Raw genomic sequence first — 19677 nt, forward strand, 5'->3', positions numbered from 1 at the left:
TGGATGACTGTGCACGTGTTCGGGAACAGTCCGTCCCCAGCGGTAGCAACATACGGGATGAGGAAAGCTGCAGAACATGGAGAGACCGAACATGGTACAGATGCAAAGCATTTCGTCTTCAGAAATGTTTATGTCGATGACGGACTCGCCTCAGTGGCCAAGGAGGAGGAAGCTATCGCTCTCCTGCAGCGAACCAAGGCCCTGCTGGCTGAGTCCAACTTAAGATTTCACAAGTTAGCTTCAAATAGCGCAAAGGCCATGGAGGCTTTTCCTGTGGAAGAACAAGCAAGTGACTTTAAGGATCTAGATTTGGGAGCAGACCCCTTGCCCCTCCAGAGGAGTATGGGTTTAAGCTGGGAACTCCAGACTGACAGTTTCTCCTTCAAAGTGTCGAGAGATGTTAAACCATTTACTCGGAGAGGCATGCTGTCCACGGTAAATAGTCTTTATGATCCCCTTGGATTCGCTTCCCCCATCACAGTGCAAGGCAAAGCATTGGTGAGAGACGTTTCCTCAGAACAGTACGTAGTAGTAAGTTTCCCCCTGGTGGTGTTTCTGAGTTATTGCAGCTTTAATTACCAGGACCTTCAGTGTTCAGTGTTCATGCATAGAGTAGAGTGCGCTCCACCACAGAGAGTTGGTTGTCTGAGCCTTGGAGTGGAACTAACAGTGAGTAGAGATGCACTTGGTTTATTTTAGTTGTTTTATGGCACTGTGATCTTTAAGGTGATGTTGAGGCATTTATTTTACGTTACGAAAACCGTGCTAACTATGCTAATGCTAATCGCGACGCTAACAGTTAGCAAGAGGCTAGTTAAGTTGCTATGGCTAATTTAGTTCATTGTTGAGCTTCATTTGTGTTGAATGAGTGTATTTCATGCAGTGGTGTAGTGGGGATTTTTTAAGTGAGGGTACGCTATTTGTGACGTCACCCCCCCACAAACACACACACACACACACACACACACACACACACACACACACACACACACACACACACACACACATTACCACCCAAAAAGCCATACATATATTCAGCTTAACATGCAGAAATACACACAGGTGTCATATAGATTATTGTTTGTGTTGAGCTGTAGTGCACTGTCGCACAGCTAACGTTGCATTCTTAGAAAAGGAGACGGAGAATGAATTATCTTTAGCCTTTGGCTTATTTATTCCAGGCTGCTCTGACGCATCATACTCACGGTCAGAGCTTCACCATCTACTACGCACACACTGAACTAGCATAGCTCAGTTCACCATTTTATAGTCTGTACCATATCGCCATCTAGTGGCATAAACATATATACAGCATTACATAGAACTGAGTACATACAGTAATAATGAACATCTCAACACCCCCACTTGTACTCAGGTTGCTATACTTCAAGCAAAATAAAAATAGAATGAATGTGGACCTCTGTCATACACATATCAATCTCCAAAAAGAGCACTTGCAAACCTCTTCAGTTTCAACTTATTTACAGGTTTGGTCATTACATCAGCAACCATGTTATCAGTTGAACAATACACCAAAATCACCCGTCCCTCAATCACAGTTGACCTGATAAAGTGGTACTTTATGTCAAAGTGTTTACACCTTTGTCTGTTTACAGGATTTTTGGCGAGAGCGATTGTCCCCTGATTGTCTTCATGTACTACAGTTTGTGTGTAATTGTAATTATCTATACCCCCCAGTAACTGCTCCAGGTATAGACACTCCTGTATGGTTGAAGCAAGCGCCATGTATTCTGCCTCGCAGGTGGATAGCGCGACTGTAGGCTGTTTTCTAGTCTTCCACGAGACTAGAGAGCTGTTCTGACTAAGGCTCACACAGTATCCTGTGGTACTGCGTCTGTCACTGGTATCAGCCGCCCAGTCAGCATCACTATAGGCTTGTATACCTAGCTTCTCACAGTCGTTTCTCCTAAAGGTTAACCCTTTCTCTGCAGTGCCTTTGAGATACCTTAGTACATGCTTCACAGTGACCCACTGCTCCTCTGTAGGCTCTGCAAAGTACTGCGATAACCTGCTCACTATAAAGCTTAAATCGGGTCTGGTACAAGTAGTCAGGTATATAAGACTGCCTACAGCCTCCCTGTACAACCTGACATCCTCCATCTTTACTGCATCCTCAGTATACTCGAGCTTCTGCTCACAGGGTGTTTCTCTGGTCCTACAGTCTTGCATATTAAAACGCTGTAGTATTTTGTAAGTGTACCTTTCCTGTGACATCTTTACACACCCATCTGATTGACTGAAATCAATACCCAGAAAATGTTTGAGTTTGCCTAAATCTTTCATCTTAAACTTTTCTGCGAGCATCTCTTTCACCTCTTTCAGTCTCTCTTCATTGCTTGCTGCAATGATCAAGTCATCAACCCATGTGATTATGATCACTTTCCCTTCTTTTGACTCTTTGGCATAAACACAGTGGTCGGCTGGGTTTTGTGTGAAACCATCCTCAGTTAAACAATTGTGCAAAACCCTGTTCCAATTTCGGCCGGACTGTTTAAGACCGTAAAGGGATTTCTCTAGCTTGTAAACTATACCCTCTTTCTCTTCATAACCCTCTGGTGGATAGATGTAGATCTCATAGTCTATGGGAGCGTGCAAGTACGCGGTTTTCACGTCCATTTGGTGCAGGAGTAAACTCTCCTGTGCAGCTTTCTGTAGCACCACCCTTACACTTGTCATGTCTGCCGTGGGTGAAAACGTCTCCCCATAGTCTACGCCCATTCTCTGGCTGTAACCCTTGGCCACAAACCGTGCTTTGTATTTGTCTCTTCCATCTACATCAATCTTGATAGCATAAACCCATCTACCCCCCACTGTTTTCTTGCCTATTGGCAGTGTTGTCGGGGTAAAGGTCTTGTTCTCTTTTAAAGACTGGATTTCCTCATCCATGGCTTTTACCCATTCTTTGGAGTTAGCTGACCCCATTGCCTCCCCAAATGTTTGTGGAATGCCACACACCATTCTACAGCAGTAGTCTACTGTGATATTTACCGCATCACTTACACGGTTTTCAGTAATGAAGTCATCCAAGTGACTTGGCATCTTTCTCTCTCTGATCGGATACCTTCTACTCTCTGGTTCACCACTCTGTTGTGTTTGATCATGGTCAGTAGACCTCACCTCTGTACCTGGACTATCACTATGAGCACTTTTACTCCGTACACTTGGCTCTGGAGCATTTTCTGTACTCCTACCGACCCCCTGCGTGGTTTCACTAGTCCTGGGTCTCACACTGTCATAGCCATCATTTGGATCTGGCTCACCCATAGACTGTATATATAGATGGACAGAGTGGCTCCATTCAGCTGTGTTCTATAGAATTGAAGCAACCGAGGCGACGCCATCTTTGAAAATTTGGAGCCAGTTCGAAGTACGCTTGCGCAGTAGAATCTGAAGCATGCGCAGTGAAGAGGAGGTCGCGATCAGACCCGCCCACTCATCGAGTGAAACACGCCCCTTATCGAGTGAAACACGCCCCCTTCTCCGTCCGTTCCCCACCACACACACATTCACATTCGTTCAGTCAGTCATTGTACGACATTCATTTGACTAGGCTATGCCTTTAATAAACTAGCAGAATGCCGAGGTACTCGGTAGCATAACGTTAGCGAAGTTAAACCGCCTTCATAGCGAAAACAGCTGTCATAACGTTAACATTAAATCTCATTAAATGTTACCAAGAACTGTTAATGTTAAAGTTTGAAATCCTTCACGTACACGGCTTCGTCTAAGAACTATCACACCATCGTTACATAAAATAAGCTGACAATATACTGACAATGATTAGACTAGTTCTATCTTTAAATTAATAATGCATAGTACCGCTGAATGCTGAGGTAAATTAACCTGGTAACGTAACGTAACTAGGGATGTTAACGGTTAATCGACTATCGATTAATTGTCGAAAAGAATTTACTCGATTAAATTAAATTAATTGTGACTAATTGAACATTGTAATCTATGACCGTTTCCCACAGGACGTTCTTGAACGTGACCCGAGATTCTCGCGAGCCGCTAGAGCTAGACACAAACTTGAGGCGGTAAAAAAACTAAAACAAACAATGATGAGGCGGTCAAAACGGAGTGGAGTGTGGGAGCATTTTAGATTAATTAACGATGAAAAAGACGCACAATGCAAACTTTGCGGTGCTACATTTAAATACAACAGCTCTACAAGTTCGTTAAGATACCACCTGAACAACTTGCATGTAACGTTAGCCATTCCGTCGCCTTCACAACCTACAATTGCTGCTGTGCTGGGAAGGCGAGTATGCGACCAAAGAAAAGCAGACGGCATTACTCAGAGAATTTGCGGGATGATTGAAAGAGATATAATGCCAATTAGCACCACCGAGGCCGAGGGATTTCGGGAGCTGATACAATTCATGGAGCCAGGATATAACATCCCTTCGCGAGCGACTGTGACTTCCAACTTGGAGGCACGCTACGAAATTAAGAAGGCTAAGCTAAAAACATGTTTGTCCGCGGCTAATGTGGCTCTGACGACGGATTGTTGGACAGCACTGACTACAGAAAGCTACATCACGATTACTTGCCACTATATTGAAAACGACTGGCAGGTAAAGTCGGCAGTCCTTCTTACGGAGAGCTTATCCGAGAGACATACAGCTGATAATTTAGCTGCCAAACTGAACCAGGCTGTGGAGTCATGGGGACTCACCGGCCGTGTAGTAGCCTGTGTGCACGACAACGCTCGGAACATTGTTTCAGCAAACAACCCCGCACGAGTCAGTTGGAAGTCAGTGTGTTGCTTTGCTCATACTTTAAATCTGGCCGTCAATGACGGATTCGCTGCTGCTGGTGTCAACCGAGTAATTGGAGCTGCTGGCAGGCTGGTCAAGCACTTCAATCACAGCACACCAGCAACGAAAGCGCTAGAAGCAAAACAAAGACAAATGCAGCTACCAGCTCATCGGCTCATTCAGTCCTGTAAGACCAGGTGGAACTCTGTACATGCGATGTTTGGCAGACTCGTAGAACAGCGATGGGCCGTGTGTGCTGTGCTATCAGACCGCTCAGAGACCAAGCTTTCAGATGCGAGGACGCTGGAGTTGAGAGACGACTTCTGGCAGCTTATGGAGGACATAGCGCCAGCACTAGAGGCTCTCCAATGTGCTACTACTGTAATGTCAGCAGAGGCGGAGGTATCCATATCCAACACGTACCCCATCACATTTAGTCTGATTAACACGCATCTCAAGATGGCAAATGGAGACAGCAACAGAGTGGCGGAATTCAAATCTAAAGTGCGCACTTCGTTGGGGGAACGGATGAAGGTAAGCTATGGCCATTAATTAATTAAACTCTTCGATCACATTTGAGCTATATAACAGATTATGGGGTGAATCACTTATCACCAACACATTGTCACAGTGTAAACTGCGTTTTTATGCAGTTGTACCCTTGTCATGTCAAACCTTATTAAATTATACTCTAATGCTAGCTTTCTCCTTTATTTAATTTTAACAGGTTGAGTCTGAAGACCTCACATCAACAACACCAATGATAGCAACGATGCTGGACCCACGGCATAAGCACCTGGGATTTCTAAGCCCAGCAAGCAGGATCTCAGCTAATACCAAACTGCTTGAACTGGCTATGGAAGAACATGTGGACTCCACATCAACAAATGAAGCCACCACTGGAGATGATGTGCCAGTCCAGGGAGCTACACTTCAGAGACACACTTCTGCTATGACTCTTCTACTGGGTGAAAACTATACCACCAGCAGCAACGATGACATTAAAGAGGAAGTGGACATGTTTCTGAAGGATGCCTCACCACTCCTTGATTCCAGTCCCACAGAATGGTGGAAAGTCAATGAAGGAAGATTTCCGAGGCTGGCAAATGTGGCACGACGATATCTGTGCATACCGGGCACGTCTGTCCCATCAGAACGTGTATTCTCAGCAGCTGGCCTGACTGTAAACAGGCTGCGCACACGACTTACTCCTGACCACGTTAATATGCTTATTTTCTTGAACAAAAATAGAGGGGTCTAGGTCAGGAGCCTATTCAAAACACATTGAGACAGGAATGTTTTTGTTTCAGGAGAGGTAGCCTATATCTTCATTTGACTGTTCTAAGGGTCGCCCTCTAATGTTACTGTCACCTTCCTCAGGGATGATTTAAGTTGTGTTCAGAATATATTTGAAGTTTCCAGGGCTAGTTATCTTACTGTTACCTTTCTCAGACCAAAGGGGATTATAAATGCTGCTAATGTTTCAAGTTTTACATATGTAGTTAACCAGATTATAATGTGTAGGCTTAATATTGTGTAGGCTAGGCCTACCCATATTGTTTAGATTTCTATTTAAAATTAATTTTATTTTGCTTAATGTTTCACATGCGACAGGTGAGCCAGTGCACAATTATTTTGTTATGTATTTTAATTTTCTGTGCTTAATGTATTTTGTTAAACTACATAAATGCCATTATCTGCACATTATCCTAACTGGTACAATAAAACATCAATTGTGCAATATAGCATGCATTTTTATTCAGTAAATAAGCAATATTTAGCTTTTAATGTTAAAGACACTATTGATACACTGAGAAATTTACATTCTCAGGAAAAAAGCCGTTTATATCAGTTAATCGTTAATCGATCGATAAGGTCAATCAACTAATGATTAATGAATTAATCGATAATTTGCATCCCTAAACGTAACAGATTGCCAACTAGATCGCTATTCCTGGCACAATGTCAAATAAGATACATAAATAATAACAATAATAACCATCCTTCTACCTAATGTCACTAAGAATAATGTTATTTGTTAATTTCACCTCATGTATTTCACAGAGCACGTCAAACACCCTCATCGCAAAGCCAGCTGTGACAGCTGTCATTAAATATTCAGCCTAGAATATTTAAACGTTAACGTTAACTTTTTTCTCATTAGAAATCTCGATGTTTCGAGCGTCTTCAACATACAAATCTATCTGTTTTTCCTTGGTATATGACCATAATCCTTTCAAGGATGTCCGAAAATCTATAGATTACTGTCAAATTAAGTTAACTTTCTAACGTTAGCGGCTAAGCTATCGCTACCGTCATTTTAATGAGTTCGCTAGCTAATATTAAGTTAATATTCACTTACCGAAAAAACTGCACAGAGCTCCCCTGAGATGGCCTGTTAGTACAATCAACAGCACAACACGACATGACTGTCAATATATAAATGTAAAGTAATAACAGCAAATAAAACAAATATGAGTTGCCTGACAAAAGAACACCACTACAGCCGAGCCTACAGCTAACTCTGAATGAAATGAAATGTTGAAGGAGGTTGCAAGCGGCTGCACTGTCAATCAAAGTGTAACCACGCCCCTTTTATATTTATTAAAATAACATTAAAGAAAATAATTTCTCGGGAAAAAGAAAAATGGTGTGATGTGAAGCACCTTGAAAGCTATCTTTTCGAATAAAAAGTTGTGGATGCAAAATTTGTTTTAGGTGAGAAAAGTGACATAGAAAGTTGGTTACTTGCCCATTGAAAATACATGGGAATGGGCGGAGCTACGCATTGTACTGCAGCCAGCCACCAGGGGGCTCTGGACTAGCGCTTGCTTCACTTTTAACGGACGAACCTCTGTCCATCAATATATACAGTCTATGGGCTCACCTGTCTGTGTTTGTTTCTCCACAGCTGACTTGCTCACAAACTTCACTAGTCTGTGTTTTTGTACTTTGTTTGTATCTGGATGATACACCAAATACGCTGGGCTGTTCTTGTCGTGACCTACAAAATGCCCCTGATCACATCTGGAATCGAGCTTCCCCTTGTTCTGTTTGTACGTGTAACATACAGATCCAAACTTTTGCATTTTGGATATATTTGGCTTTTTGTCTGTTAGCAGCTCATAAGGAGTCTGCCCTGTACGCCTGCTAAAACATCTGTTCCGTACCATTGCTGCTGTTTGTACGGCATAGGGCCATAGCTGCTTTGGCAGCGCACTTTCAACCAACATACACCTGCCCATCTCAAAAAGAGTACGCCACCCTCTCTCTGCTGTTCCATTTTGGTGTGGGGAGTATGGAGCTGACGTTTCATGTCTGATCTGATTTTTCCTTAACACTGCTTGGAAATCACTGCACGTGAACTCTGTTACGTTGTCGGATCTGATGCACCTCACCTTCCCATAAGGGGATATGTCTGCTAGGAACTTTTCCGTAGCCTGCACTGCGTCACTTTTCTTCTTTAGAAAATAAACAAACACTGCGCTTGAGTAATCATCAGTAAATGATTGCACATATTTGAAACCATCTCTTGACTCTGTTGCTACAGGACCTGCAAGATCAGTGTGAACCATTTGTAAGGGAGCCTTTGCTCTGACCTCAGGATCCCTATTTCTGGTTTGGGCAAACTTTCCTTGAATACACACCTCACACTCTTGTTCTCGCCTACCCATTTTGCCCTTGATCTGCATACCTACAACAGCATTCTGCAACTTAAGAATATCGTCATAGTTACAATGACCTAATACCTCATGCCATGTCTGTATGTCGTGACATGCATTACACTTATCATTAGATTCAGTTTCAATGTGCAAATAATACAGCTTTCCATACACATGAATGTTAAACCTGGTACCGTCTCTGGTTATCAGGACGTCTTTATCTTCTTTGAAGACAACCGTAGCTCCACTCGTAGTCGCCGCCTTCACTGAGAAGATGCTCTGTGGATATGACGGTACATACAAAGCGTCTCTCAACGTCGCCTTGTGCCGCTGTCCTCTGCTGTCGATGAGGGAAACCTCAGCATTTCCCCTCCGCTGCGTAATCCCGCTGCACCGGGTGCCGTCTGCCAGCTCGACATGGTGCGTTTCTGGCCTGAACGCACTGTCGAAACTCTTGAAGAGGGTTATGTCAGTGATGACATGAGATGTAGCTCCCGTGTCCACCATAAGGCCCCTCTCCTGGATGCTGCGCGCCGGCTGCCGTCTGCTCCCCCCGTCTCTCACCGCGAACGCGTAGTCCTCGTCGGCATCTTCTGAGACTTTACTCATACCATCCTGTTTGTCTTTACTGTTCTTCTCCTTGCGCCTACACGTGGCATCTTTGTGTGTGTCACTTCTGCAAAGACTACACCATGTCCTCTGTCTACACGCTTTCGCTCTGTGCCCTTTTGCGCCACACTTGAAGCATACCATTTCTGTGTCGTCTTTGTTCCAGCCATGGCCAAACGTTTTGGCGGGACGCCTTCCACTTTTCCCTTGAGTCTTCATCACACTGTCGCTTGAATCAGCTGCATTTATCTTCTCTGTTTCTTCAAAACTTCTTAGCTTAGTCTTGAATTCTGCAAACGTGATGTTATCGTCCGTGTGTGCCACATGTATTGCAAATGGCTTAAAACTCTCAGGCAGTCCTTTTAAGATCATAGCCACCAGCAGGTCGTCTCCTAACGTTTCTCCCGCATTCCGCAGCGCGGTAATGGCGGTTTCTGCTCTGATGATATAGTCCATTATACTTTCATGGTTTGCCTTCTGAAGCGATGTCAACGTGGTGTACAAGTTGATTATACGGGGCTTTCCCCTCCCCGCATAATACTCTCTCAATATCTTCAAAGCTCTTCTTCCATTGTTTGGCGCATCCCTCATAACTAACGAGAGGCTTTTGTCATCTAGCAGTAAAATTAACTCTGCATATGCGTCAGCATTTTTCTTTGTATCTGCTGCTATTTCGGCTTCTAACCTCGGTTCTCTCAGAACAGTGTTCTTTAGTCCGTTTAAATGGAAATATCCCAACATTTTGGTTTCCCATATCTCATACTTAGTCTCATCTCCGTCGAACGTCGGTCGAGGCAATCTGCTCGTCCCTCGTTGTTCCATCTTGCTAGCTTGCTCTTCTCCTTAGCTAGCTGCCTGTTAGCACGCGGTTCGTTGCGACTTTCTAACTGACCAAACTTCTCTTCCGAATGACTCCTGGGCCCATAACCTGTTGAGCTGTAGTGCACTGTCGCACAGCTAACGTTGCATTCTTAGAAAAGGAGACGGAGAATGAATTATCTTTAGCCTTTGGCTTATTTATTCCAGGCTGCTCTGACGCATCATACTCACGGTCAGAGCTTCACCATCTACTACGCACACACTGAACTAGCATAGCTCAGTTCACCCTTTTATAGTCTGTACCATATCGCCATCTAGTGGCATAAACATATATACAGCATTACATAGAACTGAGTACATACAGTAATAATGAACATCTCAACAGTTTGTTTTATTTAAAATTCAGTACTTACATGAAAGCGCTTGGTACCGTCAAAGAAATCGCCACACTGGGTCAGGAGGCTCACTGCGAGATTCGGTTGCAGGTCTTGTTCTCCTGTCTTCAGCCGAGCGATGGCATCGCAACCAAGTGGTCACGTAGCTTGTCGGATCCCACTGTGTCATCGGTGGTCCATGTAGCTTGATGAACATCAAAGCAGATACCCTTTCGATCAGTAATCTTGTGCGGATTGGGGTGATAATAAGATTCATTTGGCTGAATCCCCTTTCGCACTCTGCAGTGCTGCATGGGATGACTTTCGTGCAGTTCATTAAAGGCCTAAGATCAGGTGTGTGACTGTCATCCCCAGAGCTCTCGATTAAATCCCTAAACCCGTTGATTGCACTCGCAATATGAAGTCTGAAGCGTTTGCAGAGTGCCGCTATTTCCTCCTCTCCAAAACCAGGCGGCATATCTTGCGCAGGCGGCCAGTTCTCGCGCTCCAGAACTTTAAGTTGCGAAATCAACTGGGTATAGTCCGACTCAGCTTGGGCATTTGCCGGTCCGGATGCTGCAGTTGTGAACATCCGACGGCTTAAATTGTTGCTTAGACTTCTAAGAAACTGTTGCCGGTTTATGGAAACAATTTTTGCATTGTCTGTTAGCTCAACGGAGCCAAATCTGCCTGCTGAGATAGCGATTTCAGCAGCAAGGACTTTTGTCCCAGGTCGTTCTCCCATTGCATCAATGAACCGAATGCTACGTTTAATCAGTTTGTCTGCGTAGGGCACTGATGCAGTGCGTTTTTGCAAACATTCTGACAGTAGAGCTAACTCATGCAGCGTGTCATTCATAAGTGCTAAATCCAGCAAAAACTGCTTTGAAGTCAGCCGCTTCAACAGACCTCTATATGACAGCCTATCAGAGGCCGATCGCTTCTCATCTGTCATTGCATTGGTAAAGTGAGCACATAACGATTCAAAATTATCCCAAACGGCAGACACTGTGCGGAAAGAACTAGCCACCCATCTTGTACTTAACACACGGCCGATTTTCCCCACTTGTTGTTCCAATATTTCAGCACACTCTGCCAGCTCTTTTTTATTTTGGGGTGATCTACTGTACACAGTGTATAATTTGTCCATGAATGCCTGAAAATGGTTTACACCATTAACGTCAGACACAGTGTCGTTAACTGCGAGCTCTAGTCTATGATTTAGACAATGCCACGTCAAAATATTGGGATAGCGTTCAGTCATTCGTTTGGCCACACCAGATTTTCGCCCCAACATTACGCTGGCTCCATCACTTGCAAAAGCTATTAAGTGCTTCTTTAGATATGCGTCATCAAAACCATGAGCATGGAGGCATTTGAGTAGAGTTTGCAGAATTGTGTCCGCTGTTTGGTTAGGAAGTTCGATTAAATCCAGGAACATAAAGTGTGGGTCGTATAACTTGTCTGTCTCACATTTGAGATAGACGATCAATGTAGTTTTGCACCCTAGGGTCGTTGATTCGTCGATCGGGACTGATATTTTGCCTTCTATTTCCTGAATGCGTTGACAGGCTTTTTTACGCATTTGGGAAGCAATGTGATCTGTAATTTGTGATGCACTGTAACGGGAGTGCAAGCCAATGCCCGTGTCAATCCCATTCTGGCTTTGTAACTCCATCAGTCCATAATGGTCAGAAAATGGCCTATTTTTCTGTGCTATGTGGTAGACGGTTCGGAACACGGCACTAGTAGCCTTCGTGAAGGATGCATTCATTCTATCACAAACTTTATGGATTGTCTCTCTTTTTGCTCTAGCTTGAATCCGTTGAGCAGCAACGTGACCACTTGACTAGAGGTGCCTCAGAATTTTTTTTCGAAGAGAGGTTAACATTGTGCTCTTCTCTGTTCCACTATGGGTGATACTGTAGGACCGCCATTCATCTCCCATTCGCGAACCTTGGGCTTTGAATACAGATAGATCACTAATGGACGTGCACACTTTGCAGCCCAGTTTCCCGTCCTTTGCGTCGATCCAGGGATAGGCCTCCTTTTAGGCCTTCCTCTTCCACATCTCCTCAGTCCAGATCGCGAACGGTGAGCTGTCGGAGCTCCCCATAGAAATATGGGAGCTCCCCACCACCTCCGCGCTAGCATTAGCAGAAGATGTGGGAACTTCGGTGGTGGTGCTGGCTTGTGGCTCAGTCAACGTCTCTGGCTCCTGAATTTCATTGCTGACATCTTTCCGAAAATAAAAATCAATACTTTTCTGTCGATTTGACATTTTAATAACTACACTAACCACACTGAAATCAAAATAGGCTACACATCACATCCACGTTCTCGTTGTTTTTTTTTTGTCTTGTTTTAAGTCTCAGGTTGATGACGATTATCGAATGTTCATGTTATGTTCATGTCGTAGCCAATATAGGTCACGGACAGATACTGGGGATGTCTTATGTAGCCTATGTAGTTTGTTCTCACCATTGCCAATATCTCCGGATTGACATTTGAGTTGTAAGCTATTTTTTTATTTTTTATTTTTAGTTGTAGCCTAAGCTATTTTATATTTATTATTTTTTTATATATCACGTCGGGAGAAGTGGGTGGACGGCGTACCCCCGCGTCCAACGCCCACTACACCCCTGATTTCATGTATCTGTACTGTAATATGTGTGTTCATCTGTGTTGCAGCTTTACCAAAAAGCATAACTGAGAAGATTCAGTAAATCAACCTCAACCAAAGCTACTGGGTCTCTTTTTATTGGTTCGCAATGTGTCAGCCAGGACAGAATACCAAATATATTAACTGATATAAGAAACTACTTTTATTTTTGAACGCCTGCTGGTGTTCCAGTTTAACTGGATTCCGGTTCAACTGGTGGCGTTTGTTTACGTTTTCCACTCCTTGAGCGTCATATGACGCTGTACGGGCCGAATCATATGTGGTTGCCAGGTTCGTCATTTTCACCTTACTTGTGTGTCTGAAGTGTGTGACAATATTAAAAAAAAAAAACCTCGGCGAAAAAACGTAAGCATCACTTCATGTAAAGGTGCATGTGGAGATCACCGACAGACAACAACACAAAATATGCTGGCCAAGAAATAGAAAATATATATACAACATTCCAACTCCACTGACGGGATTCGAAACCCGTAAATCTGAAAATATAAACCTCAGCCATGATCGTTACTCATTACCCCACCGACCGGCTCAAACAACACCGTGCTTGAACCATATACAGTGGGGCAAAAAAGTATTTAGTCAGCCACCAATTGTGCAAGTTCTCCCATTTAAAAAGATGAGAGAGGCCTGTAATTTTTATCATAGGTATACCTCAACTATGAGAGACAAAATGGGGGAAACAATCCAGGAAATCACATTGTAGGATTTTTAAATGAATTTATTTCAAATTATTGTGGAAAATAAGTATTTGGTCAATAACAAAAGTTCATCTCAATACTTTGTTATATACCCTTTGTTGGCAATGACAGAGGTCAAACGTTTTCTGTAAGTCTTCACAAGGTTTCCACACACTGTTGCTGGTATTTTGGCCCATTCCTCCATGCAGATCTCCTCTAAAGCAGTGATGTTTTGGGGCTGTCGCTGGGCAACACGGAATTTCAACTCCCTCCAAAGATTTTCTATGGGGTTGAGATCTGGAGACTGGCTAGGCCACTCCAGGACCTTGAAATCCACTCCTTCGTTGCCCTGGCGGTGTGTTTGGGATCATTGTCATGCTGAAAGACCCAGCCACGCTTCATCTTCAGTGCCCTTGCTGATGGAAGGAGGTTTTCACTCAAAATCTCACGATACATGGCCCCATTCATTCTTTCCTTTACACGGATCAGTCGTCCTGGTCCCTTTGCAGAAAAACAGCCCCAAAGCATGATGTTTCCACCCCCATGCTTCACAGTAGGTATGGTGTTCTTTGGATGCAACTCTGCATTCTTTCTCCTCCAAACACGACGACTTGAGTTTTTACCCAAAAGTTCTCTTGGTTTCATCTGACCATATGACATTCTCCCAATCCTCTTCTGGATCATCCAAATGCCCTCTAGCAAACTTCCGACGGGCCTGGACATGTACTGGCTTAAGCAGGGGGACACGTCTGGAACTGCAGGATTTAAGTCCCTGGCGGCGTAGTGTGTTACTGATGGTAGCCTCTGTTACTTTGGTCCCAGCTCTCTGCAGGTCATTCACTAGGTCCCCCCGTGTGGTTCTGGGATTTTTGCTCACCGTTCTTGTGATCATTTTGACCCCACGGGGTGAGATCTTGCGTGGAGCCCCAGATGGAGGGAGATTAGCAGTGGTCTTGTATGTCTTCCATTTTCTAATAATTGCTCCCACAGTTGATTTCTTCACACCAAGCTGCTTACCTATTGCAGATTCAGTTTTCCCAGCCTGGTGCAGGTCTACAATTTAGTCTCTGGTCTCCTTTGACAGCTCTTTGGTCTTGGCCATAGTGGAGTTTGGAGTATGACTGTTTGAGGTTGTGGACAGGTTTGTTTTATACTGATAACGAGTTCAAAAAGGTGCCATTAATACAGGTAACGAGTGGAGGACAGAGGAGCCTCTTCAAGAAGAAGTTACAGGTCTGTGAGAGCCAGAAATCTTGCTTGTTTGTAGGTGACCAAATACTAATTTTACCGAGGAATTTACCAATTAATTCATTAAAAATCCTACAATGTGATTTCCTGGATTGTTTCCCCCATTCTGTCTCTCATAGTTGAAGTGTACCTATGATAAAAATTACAGGCCTCTCTCATCTTTTTAAATGGGAGAACTTGCACAATTGGTGGCTGACTAAATACTTTTTTGCCCCACTGTACATCTTGTCATTTCTTGTCAGCTGTTTACAATCACCGTTTGACATGGATGAAATAAACCCCACCATGTTAACTGGTAGGGCTGAACGATTTTAAGAAAAAATTGAAATTGCGATTTTTCTGGCAGAGATTGCGATTTCGATTTCAACCACGATTTTTTTTATTGAAACAAGTTTCAGTGTAACAACAAAGTGGAGCAAAAAAAAGAAGTCTTACCTTAAAAGTAGTGCAAAATGGCTCAAAGGAGCTAGCTTATGAACCTCAACATCAGCAGCAGTTACAGATATTCAACCCGTGTATTCAGAAACCTGTGCTTCTTCTTCAAATAAAGTGGCAAGAGGAAGTGAAATGTAAAGGTAGTAAAAATAAATAATAATAATAATAATTAAAAAAGTTTAAATGACCCTACAGTTTCCTCATCAACAAAAGATGTCCAACTGGTTAAATTATTTAACATCTAGTCTGTAAACAAAAGATAAGTAAAAAAGAGTGAACACCTTTTTTAATGGAACAAAGACATGTCAGGGTAAGGTGCAGAAGAACAACAACAAAAATCAATAAATCTTCCCCTTCCCCAGATTTTTGGCCAAGAAAACCAACATGTCAACCTTTGCTGGCTTCAGACTTGCACGCTGACATGTGACAATATTGCCACTGGCACTGAACAGTCTCTCTGATGGTGCACTCGTTGCTGGTATGCAAAGGTACTTACGAGCCAACTTGCTAAGCCATGGGAAGTTGACATTGTGCACTCTCCACCAGGCCAGTGGATCTTGCTCTCCATCAATGGTAGGAGTTATGAGGTAGTTGTCCAGTTCTGCTTTAATGGTATCCTCCAACTGCACAGTAGAGGAAGCAGGGACCGCCTTGGTCTTGAAAAAGCTGCCCAGTGACCGCTTTCGCTTTGTAGAGGTGGATGGTGGTTCTTCTTCTGCACTCAGGGGCATGGGATGGGTTGTGACACACAACTGCAACACACAGTAATAAGAGGCATCAATGTTTTGCTATCAGTTGTGATTAAGACCAACGAGGCATTTTGTCTAAAAGTTTAAAATGTCAGTAGAGTATAGTTCAAAAATTAAAAATTAAAAACACAAATACAACTTTGTTTTATTTTGAAACAACAAAGAAAAAGGAAAGCTTACCTTTTGTGCCACCTGTTCCATTTCCATCTTCACTCTGTCTTTGATGTATGGGACATTCTCTTCACTTATGTAGCTCTTCTTGAATCTTGGATCAAGGAAGGATGTGATGTCCAAGAGCTCCTGTGTCACTGGGTCGCTGTATTTCTCTTCAATGTAGTGGAGAGCTCTTGATTTGATCTCCTTGGTGAGATTCGTGTCCTGGTCAGTTTCAGCAAGCGTTGCTGTTCTGAGGAGATGGAGCACTGGCTTCAGGTATGACACGCTTACGTAGTCCTCACCTGAGAGGGCGTCTTTGAACTCCTGAGGAGGACCGAGGGCATTGTTTACAGATTCAAGGACATCTGTGTCTTGCCAAGTGGGGACCAGGTGCCGCGTCTTCCTGTCTTCAGACAGAACCTGGCACAGTGCCTTGCTCTGCTCCAACACCCTCCCAATCATTTTCTGCCCGGAGCCCCATCGTGTCGGACATTCAGTGACCAGTGACTGTTGAGGTAGGTTCAAGTCTTGCTGTGCCTGTTTTAGTGCCGCCTTCTTCTTCCAGCTGTGAGTGAAGACCGCAACCAGCTGCTTGCAAAGTCCTGTGGCCCGTTTGATTCTTTGCTCATCTTTGACAGCATTTTCTGGGGGAAAACATTACATGTATTACAGTATGAAAAGCCATAAGGATAGCTCATAACACAGTATTCATAACATACCATTGATTACATCTGTTGTCATCTTGTATTTAGTTCAATGACGTTTTTTTAGCAGCAGACTTCAGGTGGTACTACCACAGGAAGTTATTGCCCATAAATTAATTTGTAATTGGTAATTAATGCACAAGCAATTAATATGCTTCTTAGATATTCCACTAAAAACCAAAAAATCATTTAATCCGTATAGTGGCATCAGCTGATGTTGCACCAGCCTGACATGTGCTACTACTAAAACACGTTAGCCGTTTATTGTACCAAAAACACGTTTCCCCCTCGCACCGAAACACACATTACATGGCCTCACTAATCCCTAATCCTTAAAACGTGCACACACACACACACACACACACACACACACACACACACACACACACACACACACAAAGCTTACCGATGAAAGGGTTCATTTTTCTCCCTAGGATAAACAGTATGTTAAAGTAGCATTGCGCTAACAGTTGGTCAGCTAACGACAGCTTGACAACAAACTTCCCGGCGCTTCGTCCCCAGATAATACGAACTCTCACACTTGTAGTAACCTTGTAAACATACACACTCGCACAAACACACATTCTTGTACTTACCAATTGCAAGATGCAGCCTGTGTCCAAAGCACTGCAGTCTGGTCCATTGGTTAAGTCCCATTGCTTTGACCATATTTGAAGCGTTGTCTGTTGTTATGCACGTCTGGGCCTCTTCTTTTAGACCCCAGTTGGCCAAGCACTCCTTCAGCCCCATGGCAATATTCTCCCCGGTATGGTCAGTGGGGAAGTATGCTGTCTGCAGGCAGCGGCTACACAACTCGAAGTTGGCGTTGACGAAATGCACGGTCAAACTCATGTAGGGCTCGGTCGTTCTGCTTGACCACAGATCAGTAGTTGATGCATAAAACTCCGTGTTTTCCAGCTCATTTACAACTTTGGCCTTACATTCTGCGTAGAGCTGTGGGATGGCAACTTGATTGAAGTATGTGCGGGAGGGCAGAACATACCTCTTATCCATTGTGCGTAGCAAACGTTTAAATGCGTCTTTGGTCACGGTGTTTACAGACACCATGTCCTTCGATATGTAAGTCGGGCAGTGGTAATCTCCTTGTGTCTTCGGCTAGTTCTTTCATAAGGCGTCACACTGGCGAACAATGATGTTATTGTTGGCTGTTTTGCCGAAGTATCGCTGCTGCTTGATGTTTCACAGTTCTTTTTCGCCATGCACTCATCATACAAGTTCAGGTGGTGAATTCTCAAGTGGCGATGTAAATTGGTGGTATTGCCACCCGATGTAGCCACTTTTACACGACATGTTTGGCACAACACCTGTTTCTGGTGTTCATCACTGGCCTCAAATCCAAAATACTGCCAAATGACCGACGTGCTGTTTTTCTTTGCTATTAATTTCGTCGGCTCCGCTTCTGCTCCTGCTTCAGCCATGCTTGAAATTGAATGACGAGCTACACACTGACTTGGGTGGCGAACACGTGATCTGGTCACGCGCAGCCTGCAGCTTTCTGGTCAGTAGCTGACACAGAGCCTTGGGCATTCATGTGAAATTATTGACGAAATTATTATTATTGTTCTGCCCTCCATAAGCTTTTGGTAGCTTTGGGTTTTATATGTGGGGAAATACTGCCACCTAGTGGACAGTATTATTTACAAAGTCACGCAGGTTTAGTTTCTTTTTCATTGACGAGTTGACCTCAGTTAGAAGAGCACACGGATTCAGCCACTGCCGAAATTCCTCCTCGAAGAGCTACCTTTTCACGCGTGAGCTTTGGACATTATTAGTCTGTAAGTGTCTATCATTTGTTAGTACATTCAATGCCATGTAAATAATTAGGAATATACGATGAATATTAGTTTCTACATGCTCTATGATAATGTCACTTAGCTATGCTAGCTCTCGTGGTATCATGCTATTATCTTCGTGAAATTTATGTATCCTTTGTTTCTGTTTGTTTTCAGTTTTACAAAAACGAATGTCCTGTATAAATACTTGCTTGGTGAACAAAGTAAACGGAAGAAAAACCAACACTTCTTGCCTCGCTTGAGTTCATCAACTTTATTTATTAGACGACAAATTGTAAGCTAGCTGTCTAGTTCTGCAAGCTAGAGAACGCAGCACGAGGACTGCATAATTATTAATATGCACCAAGCAAAAACCGCAGCTTTGACGATCCCAAAATCGTGTTGTCTGAGATCGCGATTTTCGGTCCAAAACGATAGATCGTTCAGCCCTATTAACTGGTGATATTCACAATATGACACAGGCAGACGCTGCCAACGCAAGCCTCAAAAACGAATCCAAAAGCCAGGTGTTACTGACAAAACACCAGCATGGCTATCTGAAAGGATATTGCTTTGTTTTTTTGCCTAAATAGTGCATATAGTGACCATTACAAAGCACATATCAAACGCTATGAAAATAGCCGCTGTGAGATACGAACCAGTCATCCTTTCAAAAAGGTATTAATCCACTGCCTTACCGCTAATGGCCTGAGTTACCGTTCAGACGTTGAAAGAACCAGGGGAATATTTATTATTGACTATTTACTTGTAGCTGCTCCCTATTGAGAATAACTGTCATAATTGGCTACAACTTCATCACTGGATACATTCAAATAGAGGCATGGTTTGGCAAGGGACTTTATTTATTTGTTGGCTGTAAAATACATGCAGGACAGTAATCTTTGTCCACAGGTGGTTCCCCCACACAAAGGCTGTGATACCAGCTTTTACAAAGCGTGCACTCCGTCTGGAAGAAAAGGGCAAAAA

The 19677-nt window shown here is 43.5% G+C and overlaps 1 protein-coding gene and 1 long non-coding RNA gene across 3 annotated transcripts; one reads left to right on the plus strand and one right to left on the minus strand.

Moving 5' to 3' along the window:
- The first annotated feature begins 3885 nt into the window (after positions 1–3885).
- On the plus strand, positions 3886–6526 carry LOC134871533 (uncharacterized). Its single transcript, XR_010166707.1, has 2 exons — positions 3886–5315; positions 5509–6526. It is a non-coding gene; the product is annotated as an uncharacterized LOC134871533 (long non-coding RNA).
- Positions 6527–15163: 8637 nt separating this feature from the next.
- LOC134877031 (E3 SUMO-protein ligase ZBED1-like) lies at positions 15164–19101 on the minus strand. 2 transcript variants are annotated; one of them, XM_063902417.1, is made up of 3 exons: positions 17494–19101; positions 16218–16837; positions 15164–16040 (listed from the first exon to the last, which is right to left on the minus strand). In XM_063902417.1, exons 1-3 carry the CDS (start codon positions 17963–17965, stop codon positions 15627–15629), a joined length of 1506 nt encoding a protein of 501 aa, XP_063758487.1. In that variant the 5' UTR covers positions 17966–19101; the 3' UTR covers positions 15164–15626. The 2 variants fall into 2 exon arrangements, with proteins under 2 accessions (XP_063758487.1, XP_063758567.1); XM_063902497.1 differs by having other exon boundaries at positions 17304–19101.
- Between the last annotated feature and the right edge of the window lie 576 nt (positions 19102–19677).

Source organism: Eleginops maclovinus, chromosome 1 (genome assembly GCF_036324505.1).
Source record: "Eleginops maclovinus isolate JMC-PN-2008 ecotype Puerto Natales chromosome 1, JC_Emac_rtc_rv5, whole genome shotgun sequence".
Lineage (NCBI taxonomy): Eukaryota > Metazoa > Chordata > Actinopteri > Perciformes > Eleginopidae > Eleginops > Eleginops maclovinus.

What these genes read in the sequence shown, in the direction of transcription:
- LOC134877031 (XM_063902417.1), bottom strand. Translation starts at nt 17,965, where the DNA reads ATGGTGTCTGTAAACACCGTGACCAAAGACGCATTTAAACGTTTGCTA. An exon ending in CAGGCTGCATCTTGCAATTG is followed by an intron (nt 16,838 to 17,493) that starts GTAAGTACAAGA and finishes GTTTTCCCCCAG; the next exon opens with AAAATGCTGTCAAAGATGAG. An exon ending in TGGAACAGGTGGCACAAAAG is followed by an intron (nt 16,041 to 16,217) that starts GTAAGCTTTCCT and finishes TGTGTGTTGCAG; the next exon opens with TTGTGTGTCACAACCCATCC.